Here is a 21,070-nt window from a genome sequence, read left to right as displayed (position 1 = left end):
TATTTCGGCATAATGTACCACATAGCTTGATGTGTTTTATTTTAAAAAGGTGAACCATTTATCTTGGGACCATCCTTCCCCAGTCTTTATATTGGCCTTGATTTGGGTTACAAAAACAGCATTAAGTGAAAACCCATACTATTTTGAGTGTTGTAAACTTATGGAGACCCCAAGAAGTGACCTAATTTTGATCAAAAACCATAATTTTTGGTGTAAATTAAAATTCTTGTGCAGTTATGAATCTATTTCCCAAGTAGAATATGCACATAAAAGGCTTGTGGGCGACTGATTCCAAAGGTACATAATTAGTACATAGACATGCAGTATGTACTAATTAAGGAGAGTTACTAGCATGTTGATTTGGATAAAGTTATCAATGGAATCAAAGTTAACCATATGCAGCAAGAGAAGAAGTTGAATAATAAAAATACAGTCTTTTGGGAAGAAAGCAAACATGGGAACATGGTAAGGTGTACTTGTTGCTGTCATAGTATGTTTGTTGATATTTGAATCTGGCTAACCCTAACATTTTGGGTAAAATAAATCCTATGCCACTTGCAAAATTATAAAAGTATTAGTTCTGTTTGAGCTCTTGAAAGGACTTTGGTTCCATCTAAGAAATGGCTCAATAAGCAAGGAGGACATTGTTTTCTTATCCATCAGCCTTTATTTGCAAGCCTTGACTTGGAGCTTGGAGGTATTTCAGTTGAGCCTCAGCTGTGTATATTTGATACCAAAAAGATTGTTCTGAAAATACCTGCCCTAAACTTGGCTGAATAACAATGAATGAAAATATAAATAGTAAGAGGTTTACAACATATGGATATGGTTGCATTAATATTTACATACTGTATATCAAAAGAATTTTAACTGAGTTCAGCAAGTTTTATGTAGAAGTGTGCCCAAAACACACTACATCTTCGGAGGGTACGAAGTATGTAAATTCTTCTCTCATATTTGGCATGAAGCAGTTGAATCAAATAGCACACGAGAGGCATACACTTGCATAGAAGTTTAGCACCTTTTTAAAAAAAATTGTTGTAATGGCCCAAGAGCCAAATCAATCACTTATTGGCTCTCCTTAACCATCACTACTTGCCCCCATCTCAAACATTTGAATCCTGATCAATAGTGGGCTTTGTGCTAGTTTGGCTTGTAGTGTATGTTTTCAGGAAATTAGACACAGTTGAGATGCAAATGTATAGTATAGCTTTTACATCATGTGTGCTACTACAATTTCACAATTTAATACAGAAAGTATGACTTTGCAATAGATAATGCAACTGAAGTCTGATTTTTTTTTTGCATTCTATTGTGAGACAAAAGATATTTCAGCACTAAACCAGTCAGAAACCAAATGGAATCTCATTAAAATACCTTCTGGTTTTCATTTTGATCAACAATGTCACTAATGTACAAGAAGCAAAGCTGGGCATCCAAATTCCTCCAGCCCGACAAACTTAAAAACATATGCATTTGCAACAAGCAAGTTGCATTGTATAGTGTGTAGCTAAGTTCAAGGCCATTTGATTTTATGAATATTTGGGTGAACACCAACAAATAACAGCAATTGGGGTAAAAAGATTCACTTTCTTAACATGACTCTGTATTTCTACAGAATGTAATGTATAATGTGTAGAATAGAATGACAGGAATCTGATAGTTTGACTTCACTTTGTGATTGCACAAACGATTTTGCACAAAAAGGCATGTAGCTCTTGTAAATTAGTTTGAATTTCTGTATATTTGATTATTGTTTCCCAGTAATGACACCGCAAGCTCTTTGCCCTTGCATTTAATTGCAAGAATTTCAGACTGTTTACACTGCAATGTTTCACTGGGGTGAGAAGAAAATCTATCCAAAATAATAGGGGTGAAGTCCATTCAAATTTAATGCTTGCTTAAATGGAAATATTTAGGCATGTCTTTCATTGAAAGCTTCTGATCATGGATAAGGAATTAGAACAAAATGATAAATACTAGGTTTTAAATATGCTTGTTGTTTGTAATATAGCAGTTGTTACAAAGTTGAAAATATAAATTAAAGCATTCCGACTGATTGCAGGGATTATATCAGCATTAGCTCAGCAGTAGCACTGACTCACTGCTGGAGTTTGAACATTGTGGATTCAAGTCTCATTTGATATTTAAGTACACTATCCATGCTGACACTTCAGTGTAGTAGTGAGTACTTTGCATTGCTGGGAGTGTCATTTCTTGGTTGAGATATTAATTGGATCTTGTACAGGATCATCCACCATGCAATAATAGCAGTATTATTTTCCTGGTGTCCTGAACAATGTATTTTCCCTCTACTAATCATTTTGGGGAACAAAAAGGCAGATAATGTATTGTCTTCTGTTGCTGTAATTGCTATGTCCAATCTGGCTACTCAATTTCCTACTTTACAACAGTAACTATACTTTGGAAGTATGCTATTGGCTGTAAAGCACTTGGAATATCTTGAGGTTTTAGAAAAGCATTTGCTTCTGATCAAAGTGTAGTTTTGAAATGACCTTGTGCTTTAGTTTGGAATTTTAAGTTATGTATGAACCATGTAGATCACAGCTTTTGAACCGAGGCACGGGTTTATTCTTTGTTTAGTACTTTTCCACTTCATTGTGACATTTCCATATGAGTGTTGCTCGATATATGGATATTAGTATTTCACATGTTCACTCAATTTTTTTGTAACCCTATACCCGACAATGCAGGAATTTAGTGTGGGAAAACCCAATATCAGCATGTTTGAATACCAAATATGCTGTGCAACTGAAGCACAAGTCTGCACGTTTTTTAAACACAGGCTTATGGAGGGAGTGTGCAGAGGTACAAAGAGGATACAAATCTGTAGCCTGCTTTGTAATGCTGGGTCGTGTAATCCATCTGCAGTTACCTAGAGTTTTGAAGAACTTGCTACACTATGCTGCATATAAATTATAAAAAGACTTGTATATAAAATATATAAAAATGTACTGACCCGAAATGAATATCTGACTTTTGCAACATATGCTTAGGAAAAGCAATTATTTTTGTTGAAATAGAATTTATCAAGTGGACTAAGCACTCTGATCTGTGTAGAAATTCCACCTAAGTCAAGTGTCAACTATAGGTGGAGAAGCAACAGGTTATTCAACTTTAAATCCATTTGTGCCGTACCAGTAACTTACAAAAATGATACATTTAGATCAGTTTAATTTTTCAGGAACCATTTATTATATGTTTGAATGGGAATTGCTTTGTGATTCAGCTGGGGATCAGATGCAATATCAACAGGAGTTTGCTTATTTTCATGCAGGAGTATTCCTTTGTTTTGATTAGCCCTAAGTTTTGAGCTGCCTGTTTAAGTAATAGTGATGAGTTCACAAATTGATTTCCTGCACCTAGTGCACAATAATGTACCTTTTGGGAAAAATTCCACTATGCATTACTAATTAAAACAGTTTGGCAAGATGGAAGTGCATAATTTTGGTAATAAATTTCAATGTCCTGATTCCTAGGCTTTAAACTTTAGTATATTTGGGAGAAACCAAAGCAATTTACTGTGACTCATTTCCTGAATTAATTTCCAAATTAAAACTAATTTGCCATTTTTGTTCATTATAGAACACCTGTTTAGATGAAACAATTCAATAATTGCTAAACTCATTGTTTAAATTTAATCACTAGGTTATGTTTGATTTGCTTCCCATCTATTTTACCTGTCCAACGTTCAAACAGCCATTTAATATACAGAAAACTATGGTTTTAAAATTGAGAATATGAAATAGTTCCACAAAATAGGTCACGACAATACTACTACATTGCAAGAGATATATAACTCCAGATTGTGGTGCATACTTTAGCTCAAATTAACACAGGTGATTCTTTCCCGTTGTTCAGAGTGCAGGAAAGCTTTTAATGAATAACTAGCTTTCCATTCCAATTATTACAATCGTGGTTTATAATACCTCTGTCTCTGGTATTTTTAGTTTTCCTGTACACAACGTGTAGCAACAAATAGTCTTAGCTGCTTTTGCTGATCATGACATATTATTGCTGTTTGATTTGAGCAGATACTGTGTTAATTACTATGTGAAGTGTGCAGTTTCAACCATGGAACCTGCTATAGTAATCATAATGCATTTTTAAAGCAAGTACATTGGAAATATTAGAATTATATTTTTTTTTGCTTGCAACTCTCCATCCACCAGCAAATTTAACATTTTTGTCACGATATTGTCAAAAGTGAGACCACTCTGAAGCTTACTGCCCGCATAAAAGAAAAACTTTTTCTAATGCTTTCAGTTCTACGGTTTGGGAAACTATTTTGAGAGTTCAGGCTTTGAAAAACATTTAATCACAATAGTTCAGAATGGTAATTTTTTATTTCAGGTATTTTTGCCTGCTTGATTTAGAAGAATTCTTTATTTTTGTAATGATTATGGAAAATTCCCTGTGAATTTTAATACTGCAGTTGACTGGTAAATACTTTTTACTATTGCATACTATTTATCAGGTTTAACTACTGAGTAGATAGCTAAAATTGCCATCTGCCAGTTACTTGTTACATCAAGAACTACAACCATGCTATAGAAAAAATTAGATGATACCTGTGTTCTTTGTCACAAATATTCTGATATCCAACAAGAAATCTATTGCCATGCCATTTTCACTTCCACTATCCCCAAATAATTGGAATACCATCAGAAAATATGTATAATATAAATAATAATGCCCAGTACATGAAGTGTTATCATACCTGCTAAATCAGCTTTTTTATTCTTCTTCAATATCAGCAACTTAACAGTGATCAGAAATCTCAAATTTAATTGAAAGTTTTGCAGTAAATTATATTCTTTCCTGTAATCACCCTTTGCTTTTTCCTCCCCCTCTGGAAATATTGAATGTTGACAAATGAATCAGAGGCCAATTTGCAATTTTTCCTGCAATCAGTTTGCCTTGAAATAACAAAAATGGAAGTGCTGTTTCAAGTAGAAAGTCATCTTTCTTTTAAGAGGAAAGGAACAGTTATTGTAAGGGAACATCTTTTCAGGAATATAATCCCATGTTACTGAACAAGGTGGGCATAATATGCAGTCATATACTTTGAGAAAGGTTGATAGCATTTGGTTATAACTTTAAAAAATTGCAAAGGCTATGTGCTACAACAGAAACTTTGCAAATGTTAAAGTATACAGCCTAAAAGGGCATTGGTATTGGCAGAATGTAGCATGTTCTGTCTAGATATACTTAGAATTGGTTCTAGTATCACTTGCATTCAGAAAAAGAACGAAGATCTAGGGGAACATTGATATAATTTTGAACTGTGGCTCAGAGTACTTTCAAATACAACAAAATAATTTCCTAATTTGTTATAAACTTGAACAATTAAACTGTAAAAATTCCTTTGCCAGTTTGCAGTTACAACACTTGTATAAACTAGATCATTTGCACTTGTAATAAGAAGCCTTTCTTATTCTTGTCACTACATTTCTATGCAAAAATGTTTTTCTCTTTTTGCAACAGGATGAAAATGATGATGATTGTAGATCTATTTTCTTATTTATGAAGGGTTTTTTGCTAAATGTCTTAATATTCAGATCTCTAATTAAAGCTATAATTTAAGAACAATCTTGTAGCAAGTTTGTTTTGTGCCTTATATTGAGTAAGCAACTGCATTGCTCTCCTTTTAGATATAGGCATACATCACAAAACCATTCACTCTAGAATGGTCAAGCAACCACAAGACATTGCTGTGGAAAATCTGATATACCTTTAGTCTTTGCTATAAATATTAAGCCAAATTTTGCAGTACTGACTACAGTAAAACTAAGCTTTCTGAAACTGACAATCTTTCGAGAGTCTCACCACAAGCAGTGTGATGCCTAAATCCAGAATTGTTAAAACACTACCAGACTTCAATTATAGAAAATTGAATGAAATGGTACTAAAAACACAATGCAATGACATGCAACCTTCAATGTTGAGGAAAAGAATCTTAAGCTTGCTACCTACATAATCATTACTATACACGCTCAGTTGTCCTTTAAAATCTGATTTTACATGCAATTCATAGAAGTTCAGTAAGGATTAAAAAAGTTTAATACTTTGAGTTAAATTGATGCTAATCACAGAATAAAAATTAATGCTATTAACTTGCTTGATTGTGTGCAAACTTCAATGTTGCTATTACTGCTGCTGACTGCTAAAGAGGGATCCCCTTGACTTACACTTGCTTTACATTATCAATGGAAAAGAGAAAACTGCATCATAGTTGGAATTAAGCAGCTTTGCTTGGCCACTTAAGCACAATCCAACCCAAAACATGTCATTGTCCAGCACTAGCCTGAATTTTGTTTGTTGCAAATTATGGACAGAACATCTTTGATTCTGTTTATGCTGAATTACAAGATATCAAATGAAGTTGGTCAATCCTGATTTCAAATTCCTGCTCAAGTAAAGGTATGCAGCATATTAATATAGCCATCTTCAGCCAGTTTGATGTTGGCAAATAACACTTTTATGCTGTCAAAATATAATAAAGGATTGACATTTCTGCAATAGAAAAACAATTTTAATTGTATTCCTCTCCAGAAAAAAAATCTATTTTACTATATTTTCGGAACACATTTACAAAGAATCAAAAGTGTACAATCCAAGTTAATTCCCCGAATTCTCATTACTGCAGCCAGTTTTTAAAAAAAAATGGTTCCGACCTCATTGTTTTCCCCAAAGCAATTCAATTTTGGCCTGGTGAACCTTTGAAGATTTTGAGAATGAACTTTTACAAATCTGTAAGGGAAGGGTCTTCCCACTCAGGTAAAGTTTATTGTGACAGTCAGGAAGCCATGGGTCCATCTTTGTGCTATTACTTTCACCATTCTTCCACATCAAAATGTAAGCCATTATGAATCCAGTCATGAAAGCATCAAATCCTGCACGGTGGGTGCCCCCTTCACATTTTTCAATTTTGCTTTTCTCCACTAATTTGGTTCCAGTACACTCTTGACCCTCTGGGTGGTTTTCCTTTTTATTGTAGCTTAAAATTTTCCCCTCTGTGTCCATTACACCATAGGGATTATCTTTATTTTCCTCCTCAAAGGTGGTTTCTGGGAGTTGTGCATCACTTGCAGACTTTTCCTGCATTAATTCTCCAATGATCTCTCTCTCTGGTTCCATACTTGCACTATCACACAATAACTTAGATGGTGGCATGTCGGCAGGAGTCACATTATCTGCAAACATGCAGTTAGTAGAGTTGTCAGTCAATTCCGCTGTATTCTGTTTCCGTTTTCTCCTGACCTTTTTCTTCTTTTTGTCATTGTTGCGTTCATCTTCTTCAATAATGAGGTCAGTATTATGTGACAAGGAGCATTTCATTCCATTTGGACACCAGCCATATGCCTGAAGAGATATACAAATAAATTACCAAGGAACACATTTCCCATTATCACTATTAAATTGGGCAGATCAGGGGTCAGTCATACTATGCTTTATCATGTCCATCAAAAAAAACCCACAAAAATAAAATCAGACAATCATAGGCTTCTGTGTGCCTTTTGAAAAATGCTCATCTATCTGGTTTTGGGTGCAAATCAAATGTGTACCTGAAGATGTATGGGAATATTACTGATACTCATTTCTTAAAATTTGATTCTAGTTATACTCACGGAAAATCGTTCACATATTCCCTCTTCTGAAATCTTTTTGTCAGCCTCTGGAAGGTTGCAGCACCGGTAGTCAATATAACCTGTGAATGCCTGTTGATAGTTACAGAACTCAATGGAAAGATGACTGTTGCTAGCATCAATTAATCTGTTGTTTTCCCTTCTGCTGCAATTTGGAATAATGCACCATTAGTACAGTCAGAATATAAAAGGGAATTTCAACAATGCTTTGCAGGATTACAAGAGCTGAGTATGATTTGAACCATGAGGTTTTCCAAGAATTTTGTAAAACACTGAATTCCCTCCAATGATATTCCAGAGAGACATTACTTGCACTTTTAAAATTTTAATTCAAATTGAGTTTCTTTTTTATACAACATTGTTTTCTTAGCTATACTGTAAAACAGTCTTTTGTTAACATTTTCAAAAGGGTTTTACTATTTTTGTATTGTGCAAGGTTGGAGCTGTATGTTGAAGAGTAAACCACTAACATACTCTGCATCAACCAAGTATCAAGTAAAGTTTCAGACATTCCTTTTAAATGAGTTCTGGTTGTATGCCCAGGCGAACAACCATGTCAAAAGGTTGAAGGTTGTCCCATTCCAAAGACTTGTGCACATGATTCTGGCTTACATGTCAGCATAATGTTGAGGAGTACTATCTTTTTAGGACCATGTATGTTCTCAAACATGGACAGAAGATGCCACAACATTTAAAACTGTTCTAAGTCCTGGCCAATATTTTTTTCATTAAAAATGTTACAAAATTTCCATTGATTTGAAATAAATGTAAAGAAATTCACAGCAATGAATATCTGAAGCATAAGGTAATTTAAAACTTTAACCTATAAAATGTAATATCATCAATTGAATTTAAAAAAAAACTCATTACACTTAAAATCACCACCTTCTTCCCTTAAATTCAAAGGAAAATGATTAGCATACACTATTTACCATTTTTTGTAGGCATATTCCAAGTATGATGATACAAAGCGAGTCTCAACTTCCGAAGTATATTTGGTATCATAAACCCCAGCTGGAAACATCTCCGATACATCAGCTGTGAAGGTCATGAGTTGGTCTGGCAAGTTGGCATAAAAACACTGGTACAGGAATGCCAGGTCAATCAGCCCATTGTGAAGAATTAAAGGCTTTTTTGACTGGATGATTTCTAGGAACAGGCCCCTCATATTCTGACCACGACATTCGTTAGGCTGTCAAAATCCAAAACCGGATGTGTTAAAAGTGGAAGCAATTGGGTAAAGAGTTAAAGTAAGGACTTTCGAATCTTAATTCCTGCTGTTGAAACAAAAAACTCCCCTGGGTAAACTAAGTTTGAGCAGTATCCATCGCCATTAAAGTGGTTTAACCTGCCACTAGCTTGGCAAATTCTAGAGTAAAATAAATTGTTCAAGTAGTGAGAAAGTATTCCTTTCAATTACAATGGTATAGCTGATCAGGCAAGACTTCATGTTGCAAATGAGCAACTGGGTACAGGCAACAAATAAATGCTGGCTTAGCTAAGTGACACACGCATTCTGTGAATGATATTTTTTAAAACTGGGAGCCTTAATTAGCAAATATTCTTTGCCACTGTGCACTACATTCTAACATGAGATGATAACATTGGATTGAGCTATATTATGCTACTGAATATCATACCTTATGCACCAACAAAATAATTGTACACAATCTGCAAAATCAAGACGTTCAAGTACATAATTTAACTGAAAGAGCATGAAGAAATTGAGCACAAAATGTAATGTTAAGAAATTAAGTCTGTTACCTTGTCATTTCCTTTGTGGTATGGAATCCCTTTAGAGTACTGTTTATTGAAGTCAAAGCCATGCTGGACCAAGAACTGAACAGACTGTGGTTCAATTATATATTCATCCATGCAGAGGAGGGTAAGGTTGTACACTTGACTCAAGTAGGTACTACCTGGCTGAAAAATTTACAATTGTGATCCAACCAACATGCAAAATAAGAGTCTATATCTAGTAAAAATTATTGGGTCAAAACTTTGTTTCAAAACATTAAGACAGTATGAACTAGGTCATTTTACTAGGATAATGCATTAAAGAAACATTGATCTTAATCTAATATATGCGTTACACCTGCAGGAAACAATGATAATGTTTTCTAATGTTAAATGTCACAATAGCTGCTCTGAAGAGCAGTGATTACACATACTGAGAGTGAATATCAGCTTCTACAGGCTCTGTCCATCAAGTAATTTCTCCTGCCAGTCTTAACCTTTTTTGCACTCTAGTAGCCACATTATATAGGGAAGCAAAAAAAAACAATAGCGTGAACTGCTCACCACTCTGCACTTCAAATACAAATTCTCCCCATAATTAAGTTACTGTAAATCATGCTGTACGGAAAAAGTAAGAGACATACCTATTGCTTAGTAACTAGGGGCTTCAAAACATTCTCACAGGCATTCCTGAGGAGCCAGGTATTATGGCTCTATCCCCAACCCCTGAATTTTCTTCACCTTTTCCTCCAATAAATATTCATTTACCTGCTCATGCTCATAGTTAGCTGACCTTGATATGGTGTTTAGGTTATTCTGTATGAATGATATTCAAAGCTGAATCCTAACCAGCTCCAGATTCCATGGGAAACAAAATGGATATAAATTTTATTACTAGGCTGGAATAAGGATCTAGATATAGGTGCAGGAAACTATTTTCCCCAGTCCTATGAGGGAGATAAGGAGATGGGAAGGTAAGTGACATCACTGCCACTGTTCTAAAGCTGGGCACAAAAATGCCCAACTACCTTTTGCCCTCTTATTCTGTTGCCCTTTACACTCACTAGATTGGAATATAGCTATATCTTATGCTCAGGTACACCATTACCTTGGCCAAGAACCTTTTAATTTTACTGGGTGATACAAGTTTCCCCATCAACAATGAGGGCCTGGGGAAGAGTTATAGAATCTCTACAGTGCAGAAACAGACCATTTGGCCCAACGAGTCTGCACTGAAATCTGCAAAGTGCACCCAATACCATCTCGTAACCCCTACACTTGCCATAGCCAATCCACCTAGTCTGCACATCTCTAGATATTACAGATCGATGTGGCATGGCTAATCCACCTAACCTGCATGTTTGGACCATGGGAGGAAACCAAAGCAGTCAGCTGAAACCGTACAGACGTGGGGAGAACATGCAAACGCCACACAGTAACCTGTGAAATTGTACCCAGGTTCCGAGTGCTGTGAGGCAGCAGTGCTAACCACTGTGCCACCCTTTTGTTTTTAAAATCCTCAGTTCAGTTCTTGCTCCTTTTCCCAGTCTCTAATCTGTTTATTTCCAGATGGAGAGAATTCTGTTTGTTATAACAATTCCTGGCTCTGGTGCAAAGTTGTGGATATTTCAACATTTTTCCTCATTGTTACATGATTTCAAAGTGAAACTTTATCTCGTTAAACTGCCGAGGGTTGGAAATGCTGCAGGGTGCCAGGAGAAGGTTTAGCAGATCACTGAGATTAAGTATGTGCAGGATGTAATGTGAAATGATTTTATTATTGCTTCACTAACAATGTAGATTCCCACTCCAACAACTTGTTCCCTCTCTCTCCGTTCTTCTGTCCTCTTCTAATCTGATTTTCTAACACTTGATCTTGACATTTTGTTTCCTCAACTTTGTGTAAGCCTAGGGAATTACTAGTATAATTATAAACGACTGATTCACAGCTTTTATACATTTACATGGAATGGAATTGATTCGATCCAACTAGAAAGCTTTCAATCTTAGCAATGTTATTGGAGGAACAACAGAGAAACATTTGAACAATGCCAAAGGGAAAAACAATTCTAAAAACGTGAGATTATCTTCTATTAGTCAATGTGGTTCAAACGTGGGCAGAAGAGCAGAACTCCAGAGGTGAGACCACAGCTAAAGTCAATAAGAATTACAAGAAAACTCTCAACTGATTGGAGTTGCGCTTGGTACAGAGGAAGATGTTTGTGGTTGTTGAATGTCAATCATTTCAGCTCCAGGACACTTCTGCAGGCGTGGGTAATGTCAGAGGCCCAACCATCTTCCCTCCATCATAAGGTCACCAGTAAGGATGTTTATTCATGTCTCCACAATGTTTATCATCATTCATGACTCCTCAGATACGAAACTGTCCATATCCAAATGCATCAAGACCTGGAAAATATCCAGGCTTTGGCTGACAAGTGGCAAGTAACATTTGCACCACTTAAGTGCCAGGCAATGACCATCTCCAACTAGAGAGAGTCTAACCATTGCCCTTTGGAATTTCATAGCACTACCATTGCTAGGTCTGCCATTATCAACATCTTTGGTGTTAAAACTAAATAGGACTAGCTATTTGAATACTGATGAAAGCAGGTCAGGAGGTACACATTCTGCAGCAAGAACTTCACATCCTGACTTCCTAAAGTCTGCCAATAAGCCATAAGTCTGGAGGGTGATCCAATATTCCCCCACTTTCCCAGATGTGGAACTTTCCAACCACACTTGGCACCATCCCGGACAAAGCAGTCCACTTGACTGGTGCCACATCCACACTCATTCACTCCCTTCACCATCAGCACAAAGTAGTTGCAGTACGTACCATCTACAAAGTTACAACAACTCACCAAAGCTCCTTAGTCTGCAGCTTCTAAATCTCCAATCACTACTATCTAGAAGGAGAAGAACAGCAGATACATGGGAACCCTACCAGCTGCAGGTGCCCCTCCAAACCATTCACTATGCTGACTTGGAAACATATTTGTAGTATCTACAAAAGGACAAAATGTAGTTCTATAGAAGTCATATTTGACTGATGTTATTTCTCCCTCCATAGATACCGCCAGCCTGCTACATTTCTCCAGCATTTTCAATGTTTGTTTTGAAAATATATCGCTGTTCATTCAGTGTCTCAGAGACAAAATCCTGGAACTCTAGCCCGAACAGCATATTGGGTGTAGCTACACTAAATTGACTTCAGTGGATCAAGATGGCAGCTCAATACCATTTTCTCCAGAGGAATAAATGCTGGCCTTGCTAGTGGAGCCCACATCCTATGATGTAGAAAGACCAACACAAAATCTAGCAGCCAGATGGCGATAAGCATCTAAATGCATAGGGGATCTGAAAATATTAAAAGGACAAAATGTAGTTCTCTACATGGATTACACCAGAAGAGGGTCAAATGCTTCTCTAGTGACATGAATAAATAAACTAATAAATGTTGCTTCAGAGGAGTTTTCCAAAAAAAAGACAACAGATAAACCAAATTTCTTCAGAAAGTCTCTTACTTTGTGTGATAGCTCTTTGAAACTTGCTATCCCGAGAGATAGAACTGAACGAGTTCTGGCAGCATTGCATATTGCTTTGTATCGGTCTTCAATTGACCTGTTACACATTGAAGAAAGCAAGAATTATTCAATTTCCCATTAGAAACAGATACTTCATATTTGACAGCCACAGAATGAAAAAAGTTAACGTATTGCTGGAGATTTATTTTTTCAATTTTAACAAGTCATTTTACTCAGTCAACAGCTCAGCAGAAAAACTGGACAAAAGAAGTTCACTTTAAGTGTAAATGCCTGCTTACTTTTACTGATAAGGCCCTGAAAAGGGGGATGTGTACATCAGGGTCCAAAACACTAGGTTTCCACTTGCTTGCATCTGGGTGAGACACAGTCCTCAGTCAGGGTTAAAGCTAGGGTGCACACTTGGAGCAATACCAGAGCAAGTGATTTCTGTCCCTGCCCCTGAATGACCACATCAGCAATTTGTTATTAGTTGTTTTTGACCTCATTACTACATTTCTGACAGCTAACTGAAAGAATGCACAAGTTAATCTTTATTATTTTAAAAATTTATTCACAAACTGAATCATTACATATGTACAGCTCCTAAATCTTTAACCCATCAGCAAATACACATCAATACACTACTTTTATGAACAGGTTTGCTGACACAAATCTCAAAGGCAATCAGACTCTCCAGCTAGCACTTATCTTTTAGCTACCACAGACGGCAATTTCCTGTCATGGCTGAGGTGGTGTTGTAGGTCCAAGGTCTGCTAGCCACCATTTTCATGTAGGATCCAGAATGTCAGATACTAAGCACCATTTGTTTCTTTCCCCAGAGAAGGAGAGATATATTTGACATGTTGGCTGATGAATGTAAATTTGCTTGCTTAGTTGAAAAGGTTCATTTTCAGATGTTTCTAGGTAACATCATCAGTGAGCCTCCCGTGAAGTGCTGGTGTTATGACCTACTTTCTATTTATGAGTTTAGTTTCCTTGGATTGGTGATGTCATTTCCTGTTCTGTCAAAGGATGGTAAGGAGGGGGGTCCAAATCAATGTGTTTGTTGATAAAGTTCCACTTGGAATGCCATGTTTCTCAGAATTCTCGAGCATGTCTCTGTTTGGCTTGTCCTAGGATGGATGTGTTATCCCAGTCGAAGTGGTCTCCTTCCTCATCCGTATGTAAAAATACTAGTGAGAGAGGGCCATGTCTTTTTGTGACTAGTTGATGTTCACGTATCCTGGTGGCTAGTTTTTTTGCCTGTTTGTCCAATGTAGTGTTTCTTGCAGTTCTTGCAAGGTATTGGGACTAGGACAACACATCCATCCGAGGACAAAGCAAACAGAGAAAAGTACAAGAATTCCGAGAAGCATGGCATTCCAACCGGAACTCTATGAACAAACATCGACTTGGACCCCATTTACCATCCTCTGAGAAAAAGAACAGGAAATGACATCACCAACCCAAGGAAACCTAAACACATTAATAGAAAGCAGATCATGACATTGCTGCTTCACCAGAGATTACCTAGAAGATAACATCTGAAAATGCACCTTCCAATTCAGCAAACAAACTTTAATCCCAAATCTCAACCTAAGCTACAAATCTTCTCAAAATTCACTAATGGTGAGCTGATGTCAAATATTTTCGTAATTTTTCAGTAAGCCTGCATGGCGGGTTTACCATATTTCCCCAAACTTTACCTTCTCACTTTGCTATCTTCCCAGATATGTTTAAGTAATTTTAGATTAGATTAGATTAGATTAGATTAGATTACTTACAGTGTGGAAACAGGCCCTTCGGCCCAACAAGTCCACACCGACACGCCAAAGCGCAACCCACCCATACCCCTACATTTACCCCTTACCTAACACTACAGGCAATTTAGCATGGCCAATTCACCTGACCCGCACATCTTTGGACTGTGGGAGGAAACCGGAGCACCCGGAGGAAACCCACGCAGACACGGGGAAAATGTGCAAACTCCACACAGTTGGTCGGGAATTGAACCCAGGTCTCAGGCGCTGTGAGGCAGCAGTGCTAACCACTGTGCCACCGTGAATTATTGAATGAGTTCCCTCCGACTTGGTATATTTAACCTCAGTTTTTACAATTACCGCCCACTATGTTTGCATCAATGATTAAAACACAACTGAAACAGCAAGAAGCTCACACAAATAGGAAAATTTAAAAGCAAGCTTAATCTTGTAAGCTTTATGGCACAGGAGGCTTTTTGGCACATCACCTCTGATTTAACAGGCTGGATAACAACAATGTCAAACTGTCCAGCTAACTTCAGGATGGTTGGACACGAACTCAAAAGTCTCTCTGCTTCGGTGTATCCTAACTTTTATGCATTCCCTTGCCCTCTTTGCATAATTCAATGATCTTACCACTCCTTCAGACTGAATATCATTTGCTACTTTTCCTAGTGGATGGATATGAAAACAAGGATGACAATTTTAAAATAGAATCATTGCTTAACAAGAAGTCAACATTAGCTTTTTAAATATGTTTTATTGTGGAATGTGGACAGTGTTAGCTAGACCAGTGCTTTTTTATCCATTCCCAATTGTCCTGGAGGTGGTGTAGGGACATTCTCAATGCTGTTAAGAAGGGAATTGTAGGATTTTGACTCAGTGACAATGAAGGAATAGCGATACAATTCCAAGTCAGGATGCTCAACGACTGAGGAAACTTGCAGATGACGGTGTTTCCTACAGCAGTACCTGACCAGTCCAGCAAGAAAAGAAGCACTGCTCAACCTGGTTCTGGGAAATGAAGTGGGCCAAGTAATGTCAGTACAGGAAATGATCATTGGAAAGGTTTGAGAGGTTCATTGAAAATGGGCAATCCACATCATGATGGGAGGTTTGAAATTTCTTTACAACATAACGGTTGCATTCTTGTGCAACCCCACATAATAGAAAATCATCCTCTACAAACAGCGCTTAAAGTTTTGGTGATGTAAACAGGTAACAGCCAACATATATTTTAAAAGTTTGCACTTAAGAAACTGTGTGCCCAATTCATCAATCTTGCTACAGTGAATTTGCGTTAATGAAATGTACACAATTGTCGAATGACATGTATATTTTAATTGAATTTATTTTAAAGTTTGGAAGCATCTTTTAAACAAAAGTATACAATAGTTCCAGGAATGCTAATGAGAGTTTTACAAGTAGACAGGATAAATATTGATCAATGTTTATGGGTGACACGGTGGCACAGTGGTTAGCACTGCTGCCTCACAGCGCCAGAGACCTGGGTTCAATTCCCGCCTCAGGTGACTGACAGTGTGGAGTTTGTACATTCTCCCCGTGTCCGTGTGGGTTTCCTCCGGGTGTTCTGCTTTCCTCCCACAGTCCAAAAATGTGCATGTCAGGTGAATTGGCCATGCTAAATTGTCCGTAGTGTTAGGTGAAGGGGTAAATGTAGGGGTATGGGTGGGTTGCGCTTCGGCGGGTCGGTGTGGACTTGTTGGCCGAAGGGCCTGTTTCCACACTGTAAGTATTCTAATTACTTGCTTTCATTTAGATGGATTAGGGATCAATTGTTTTTGATGAGGGAAAATATTCAGCTTTGGAAGTTTTCATTTTCAGTTTATAGAAGTTATGTTGAAGATGGAGTTAGAGAAAGGACTTAGTTTAGAAATGACATGGAGGTGCTGGTGTTGGACAATGATAAAAATCACACAACACCAGGTTATAGTCCAACAGATTTATTTATAAGTACAAGCTTTTGGAATGCTACTCCTTTGTTAGGTAGCTACTGGGGCAGGATCGTAGGACACAATGTATAGCAAAAGGTCAAAGTATCATACAACTGATGCACTATATTGAACAAATCTAAATTGCTGTTAAGTCTTCCATCTTTTAGAATGGGTTGCAAGTTTCGATTCATTAATACGTAAATTCCTGAACTACTTTCAAGTCATAATCCTGAGATAAAAAGGTTTTCTAAAAAATGGTTTTGTAAAATAACCTGGTATTGTGTGATTTTTAACTTAGTTTAGAAAATAGCTTACCTCAGTGTAAGGGTTTTTGTTTGAAGGTTCCAGACTGGAAATGTTTGGTTAGAACCCTGAAGGGGTTATTTGACTCTGAAAAGTCTAAGCTCCTGTGTGAATACTCAAGGAGGAGGCTAGTGGATTCTCAAGATTGGGAATTGAAAACAACAGTTAAGATAAACTCAAAAGTGATATAGAAGGAAATTCTCCCCGCTGCTGGAATAATTGGAACAGTGTATTTTTACCATATGTTTCATGACCTTTCAAACTGTATTATATGGAAATAACTTGACTCATTTGACTTTTTTTCTTTGTTTTGCAAAATAAACTTATTTTGTGGTTAACACTTATTTCAGCAAAAGACTACTTCATTAAATTAAACTAAACAAAATGTAAAGTATCGAGCTAGATTTCAGAATGGGATCTGACTTGTCCAATAATAGCATCAGTTGTGATCATAATAAGAACAGAAATAGTCAACTGGTGGAAAGGAGATTTCATTGGAGCAAGAACAGAGCTGGACCAGACAGACTATTAACTTATCCATTCTTAACTCCTCTCACTTCCTTCACATCAAAGGGGTATCCATGAGTCCAGACATAGACCCCAATTATGCCTGTCTCTTTGTAGATTACGTGGAACATTCCTTATTCCCATCCTATTCTAGCCACCACCCAATAACTCTCTCTCTGGAGTATCGATATCCTGCTCGCCCAGAATTGGAAAGGCTCATCAATTTTGCTTCCAATTTCCACCCTGCTCTCACCTTCACTGGGTTTGTCTTTGAATTGTCCCTTCCCTTCCTCGAATTCTGTTTCTATTCCTGACCATTCATCCTCACATCCTACTTCCAGCAAAGACTTTATTGCATTCTCCCAATCCTCCATCTCTGTCATCTGTTCAGATGATGCCAACTTCAACAAGGGGTCCTCTGAAACATCCATGTTCTTCCTCAATTCCCCCAGCACTGTAGTTGACAGGGCCCTTAGCATGGTCCAACCCATTTCCCACACTTCAGCCCTCACTCCCTTTCTTCCCTCCCATAATAGCAATAGCATCCCCTTGTCCTCACCTACTATTCCACCAGCATCCACATCCAGAGGATCATTAGCTCACCATTTCCACTACCTCCTGATACTGTCTGGCTTGCTGTGTTCTTCCAGCCTCTTGCTTGTCTATTTTGGATTCCAGCATCTGAAGTTTTTTTTCTCTCATTTCCACCACCTCCAGCAGGATGCCACCATTAGACACATATTCCCCATCACTCCCCTCCCTTCCCATATCAGCCTTCTGCAAGGACTTTCCCTCAGAGACACCCTGGTCCATTCCTACTTCATTCGCCACATCTTCACATGGCATCTTCCCTTGCAACCACAGAAGGTGTAACACTTGTCCATTTACTTCCTCCTTCCTCAGTATCAGGTGAAGCAGCTCTTTACCTGCATATCACTCAATCTACTCTACTGCATTTGCTGCTTATAATGTGGTCACCTCTACATTTGGGGAAATGAAGTGTAGATTGGGTGGCTGCTTTGCACAACACCCATTTTCTGTCCACAAAAACGACCCTGGGCTTCCAGTTGCCTGCCATCCACCTTGTTCCCTGGTTAACATCTTGTCTCAGGCTTGTTGTACCGCTCCAGCGAAGAACAACACTTCATTTTCTGCTTGGGAACTCTACAGCCTTCTGGGTTGAATATTGAGTTCAACAATTTTAGGCTAGAGGCACTTTCTCTCTTGTTGTTACCCCAATCACGCACACACACATGGTCTGCTATTACACACTACCTTTTGCCCGCCACATTAGCAGCCATTCATTCTCCAATGCTGACAATTATCCACACCTTTGTCTGTCCAATTGTTCTTCTCTCTTTTTAAGCTCCATCTCTACCTATCATTTACTCTTTACTCCTCCCCCACCCTATCTTCTGTATAAAAAGCCAACTTCTTCCTACCTACCATTAGTTCTGAAGAAAGATTACTGGACCCCAACATTAACTCAGATTTCTCTCCAGATAGGGCAGCACGGTGGCACAGTGAGGGCAGCACGGTGGCACAGTGGTTAGCACTGCTGCCTCACAGCGCCAGGGACCTGGGTTCAATTCCCGCCTCAGGCGACTGACTGTGTGGAGTTTGCACATTCTCCCCGTGTCTGCGTGGGTTTCCTCCGGGTGCTCCGGTTTCCTCCCACAGTCCAAAGATGTGCGGGTCAGGTGAATTGGCCGTGCTAAATTGCCTGTAGTGTTAGGTAAGGGGTATATGTAGGGGTATGGGTGGGTTGCGCTTCGGCGGGTCGGTGTGGACTTGTTGGGCCGAAGGGCCTGTTTCCACACTGTGAGTCTAATCTAATCTAGTCTAATCTAGTCTAATCTAATCTTCTCACCATACTTCCAGACCTGCTGAGTTTGTCCAGGAATTTCTGTTTTTGTGTTAAGAAAAACAGGCAATGCGTTTAGGAAGCAACAACAAATTCAAGGATATTGGAAAGACAGTAGTTTGCAAGGATGGAATTGTCACTTTTTTTTGAGAGGGTAAGGCCATCATTCTTATTATAACACTATAACATAGACGGATAAGCCTCTATAATCATAATTCAAGTTTCTACTCACTGTGCCAGCAAAGCTTTTCGCGTGCCAAGTCCACTCAGTTCCTGTGATTGAACAATTAAATAGAAATAAAATGTATATAGTTTCAAAATGACTTCAAAGCAATTAAGAGATAACAAATGTTACACTCACAGTATCAAGGGCTATGAAACTTGCTGTCCTTACTGCAAGTAGCATAGAAGGCCACACCTCCTTAAAATTGTCAATGTGGACATCAACAACAGGCACTTTTGTAAAGGCCATCTTCATCAGATTCTTGATATGACAAAATAATTTACATGGTTAAATCCACTTCTCATTCACAGTCTTAAAAAGAATGTATACATTATATAAGATAACAAGAGAACCTCCTAAACATTTGCAATCTTTTCACAAGGGAGTCTTTTTTTTCATAGAATACTATCCTTCTCTTTAGTTAAACCACATTATATTGCCTACGTATCACAAGTTTATAAAACAGTACTTTGTTGTCATGACAAAAGTAAACTTAAACACGTCTATTTCAAATTCCATCCTGAACTGTTCCAACTTTGCCCACTAATCAGCCAGTAAAAAGTGAGGTCTGCAGATGCTGGAGATCAGAGCTGAAAATGTGTTGCTAGTTAAAGCACAGTAGGTTACGCAGCATCCAAGGAACAGGAAATTCGACGTTTCGGGCCAGAGCCCTTCATCAGGAACTAATCAGCCACCCTACAGCTTTGCTATACGCTTTCAAAGTCAAAATTAATAGTAGCAGAATTTTCTTTATTTAGCTGACATTTGTAAATACTAGGTCTTATTCCCCGACAAGAATAATCATCTCAGTGATGGGTAACTTGGAAAGGTGATAAGTACTTTCGACGCCAAGCCATTAGACTGAATTAAAAAATACCACATCATAAAAAAGTAAACTTAAAGCCATTTTACCCTTGTTGTTGCACTGGCTTCCCTTGTTTCTAGTTTAACCAGGCTCTCTTAAGCTTCGCTATGTTATTGCTGACTGCTTTCTTTTGAGAAATCACAGATATTTCCCCAAAGCAAGACCTTCATGTAAAGCTAATTTAAACAAAAAGACAGCTTATAGGAGGCACATCACAGAAATCTGCCCCCCCGGTAGAGATTGATACAGAGACATTTACACAAAAAGAAAACACTTCCATCTGATTTGGGTTTTCCAGTTGTTGACGTTCATTCTCTACATCTATCACTCCCTCCTTCCCTATTCCCCGTTGTCACTGAACCCCTCTCTTTCTCTGTAATTAATAACTAATTGTCATTCTCCCTGCTCAGACAGACACTCTCCACAACCTCACAGAGACACGGGGCCCTTCCCTGCTGCCGTCCCAGCTCCTCCCGGAGGGTGGGTCACAGGGATTTATAAACTAAGTGATAAAATTAACACCGTTAGTTCAAGAGTGGAAAATCGCAGCTTTTGGGCTGAGACGCTCCTAAAGGGGGAACTCGTCAGTGATGTTACGCAGGCAATCCAGTAGACAGTCTTGGAAGGGTCCTTCCTTACTGTTGTCGCTGTGGGATCGT

The 21,070-nt window shown here is 38.0% G+C and overlaps 1 protein-coding gene across 3 annotated transcripts; it reads right to left on the bottom strand.

The window, feature by feature from the left end:
* Positions 1 to 5,613: 5,613 nt before the first annotated feature.
* Positions 5,614 to 21,059, bottom strand: toe1 (target of EGR1, exonuclease). 3 transcript variants are annotated; one of them, XM_060830496.1, is made up of 8 exons: positions 20,934 to 21,059; positions 19,685 to 19,807; positions 19,556 to 19,596; positions 12,935 to 13,031; positions 9,435 to 9,593; positions 8,603 to 8,862; positions 7,653 to 7,815; positions 5,614 to 7,386 (listed from the first exon to the last, which is right to left on the bottom strand). In XM_060830496.1, exons 2-8 carry the CDS (start codon positions 19,799 to 19,801, stop codon positions 6,700 to 6,702), a joined length of 1,524 nt encoding a protein of 507 aa, XP_060686479.1. In that variant the 5' UTR covers positions 19,802 to 19,807; positions 20,934 to 21,059; the 3' UTR covers positions 5,614 to 6,699. The 3 variants fall into 3 exon arrangements, with proteins under 3 accessions (XP_060686479.1, XP_060686476.1, XP_060686477.1); XM_060830493.1 differs by lacking the exon at positions 20,934 to 21,059 and adding an exon at positions 20,671 to 20,923; XM_060830494.1 differs by lacking the exon at positions 20,934 to 21,059 and adding an exon at positions 20,459 to 20,922.
* Between the last annotated feature and the right edge of the window lie 11 nt (positions 21,060 to 21,070).

This window comes from Hemiscyllium ocellatum, chromosome 9, assembly GCF_020745735.1.
Source record: "Hemiscyllium ocellatum isolate sHemOce1 chromosome 9, sHemOce1.pat.X.cur, whole genome shotgun sequence".
In the NCBI taxonomy this organism is placed as follows: domain Eukaryota; kingdom Metazoa; phylum Chordata; class Chondrichthyes; order Orectolobiformes; family Hemiscylliidae; genus Hemiscyllium; species Hemiscyllium ocellatum.
Note: the sequence above shows the minus strand (reverse complement) of the source record. Positions and strands in the feature narration are given on the sequence as shown.

What these genes read in the sequence shown, in the direction of transcription:
- toe1 (XM_060830493.1), bottom strand. Translation starts at nt 20,691, where the DNA reads ATGGAAGTGTTTTCTTTTTGT. An exon ending in GTTTCATAGCCCTTGATACT is followed by an intron (nt 19,597 to 19,684) that starts GTGAGTGTAACA and finishes GTTCAATCACAG; the next exon opens with GAACTGAGTGGACTTGGCAC. An exon ending in GAATATGTGAACGATTTTCC is followed by an intron (nt 7,387 to 7,652) that starts GTGAGTATAACT and finishes ATATCTCTTCAG; the next exon opens with GCATATGGCTGGTGTCCAAA.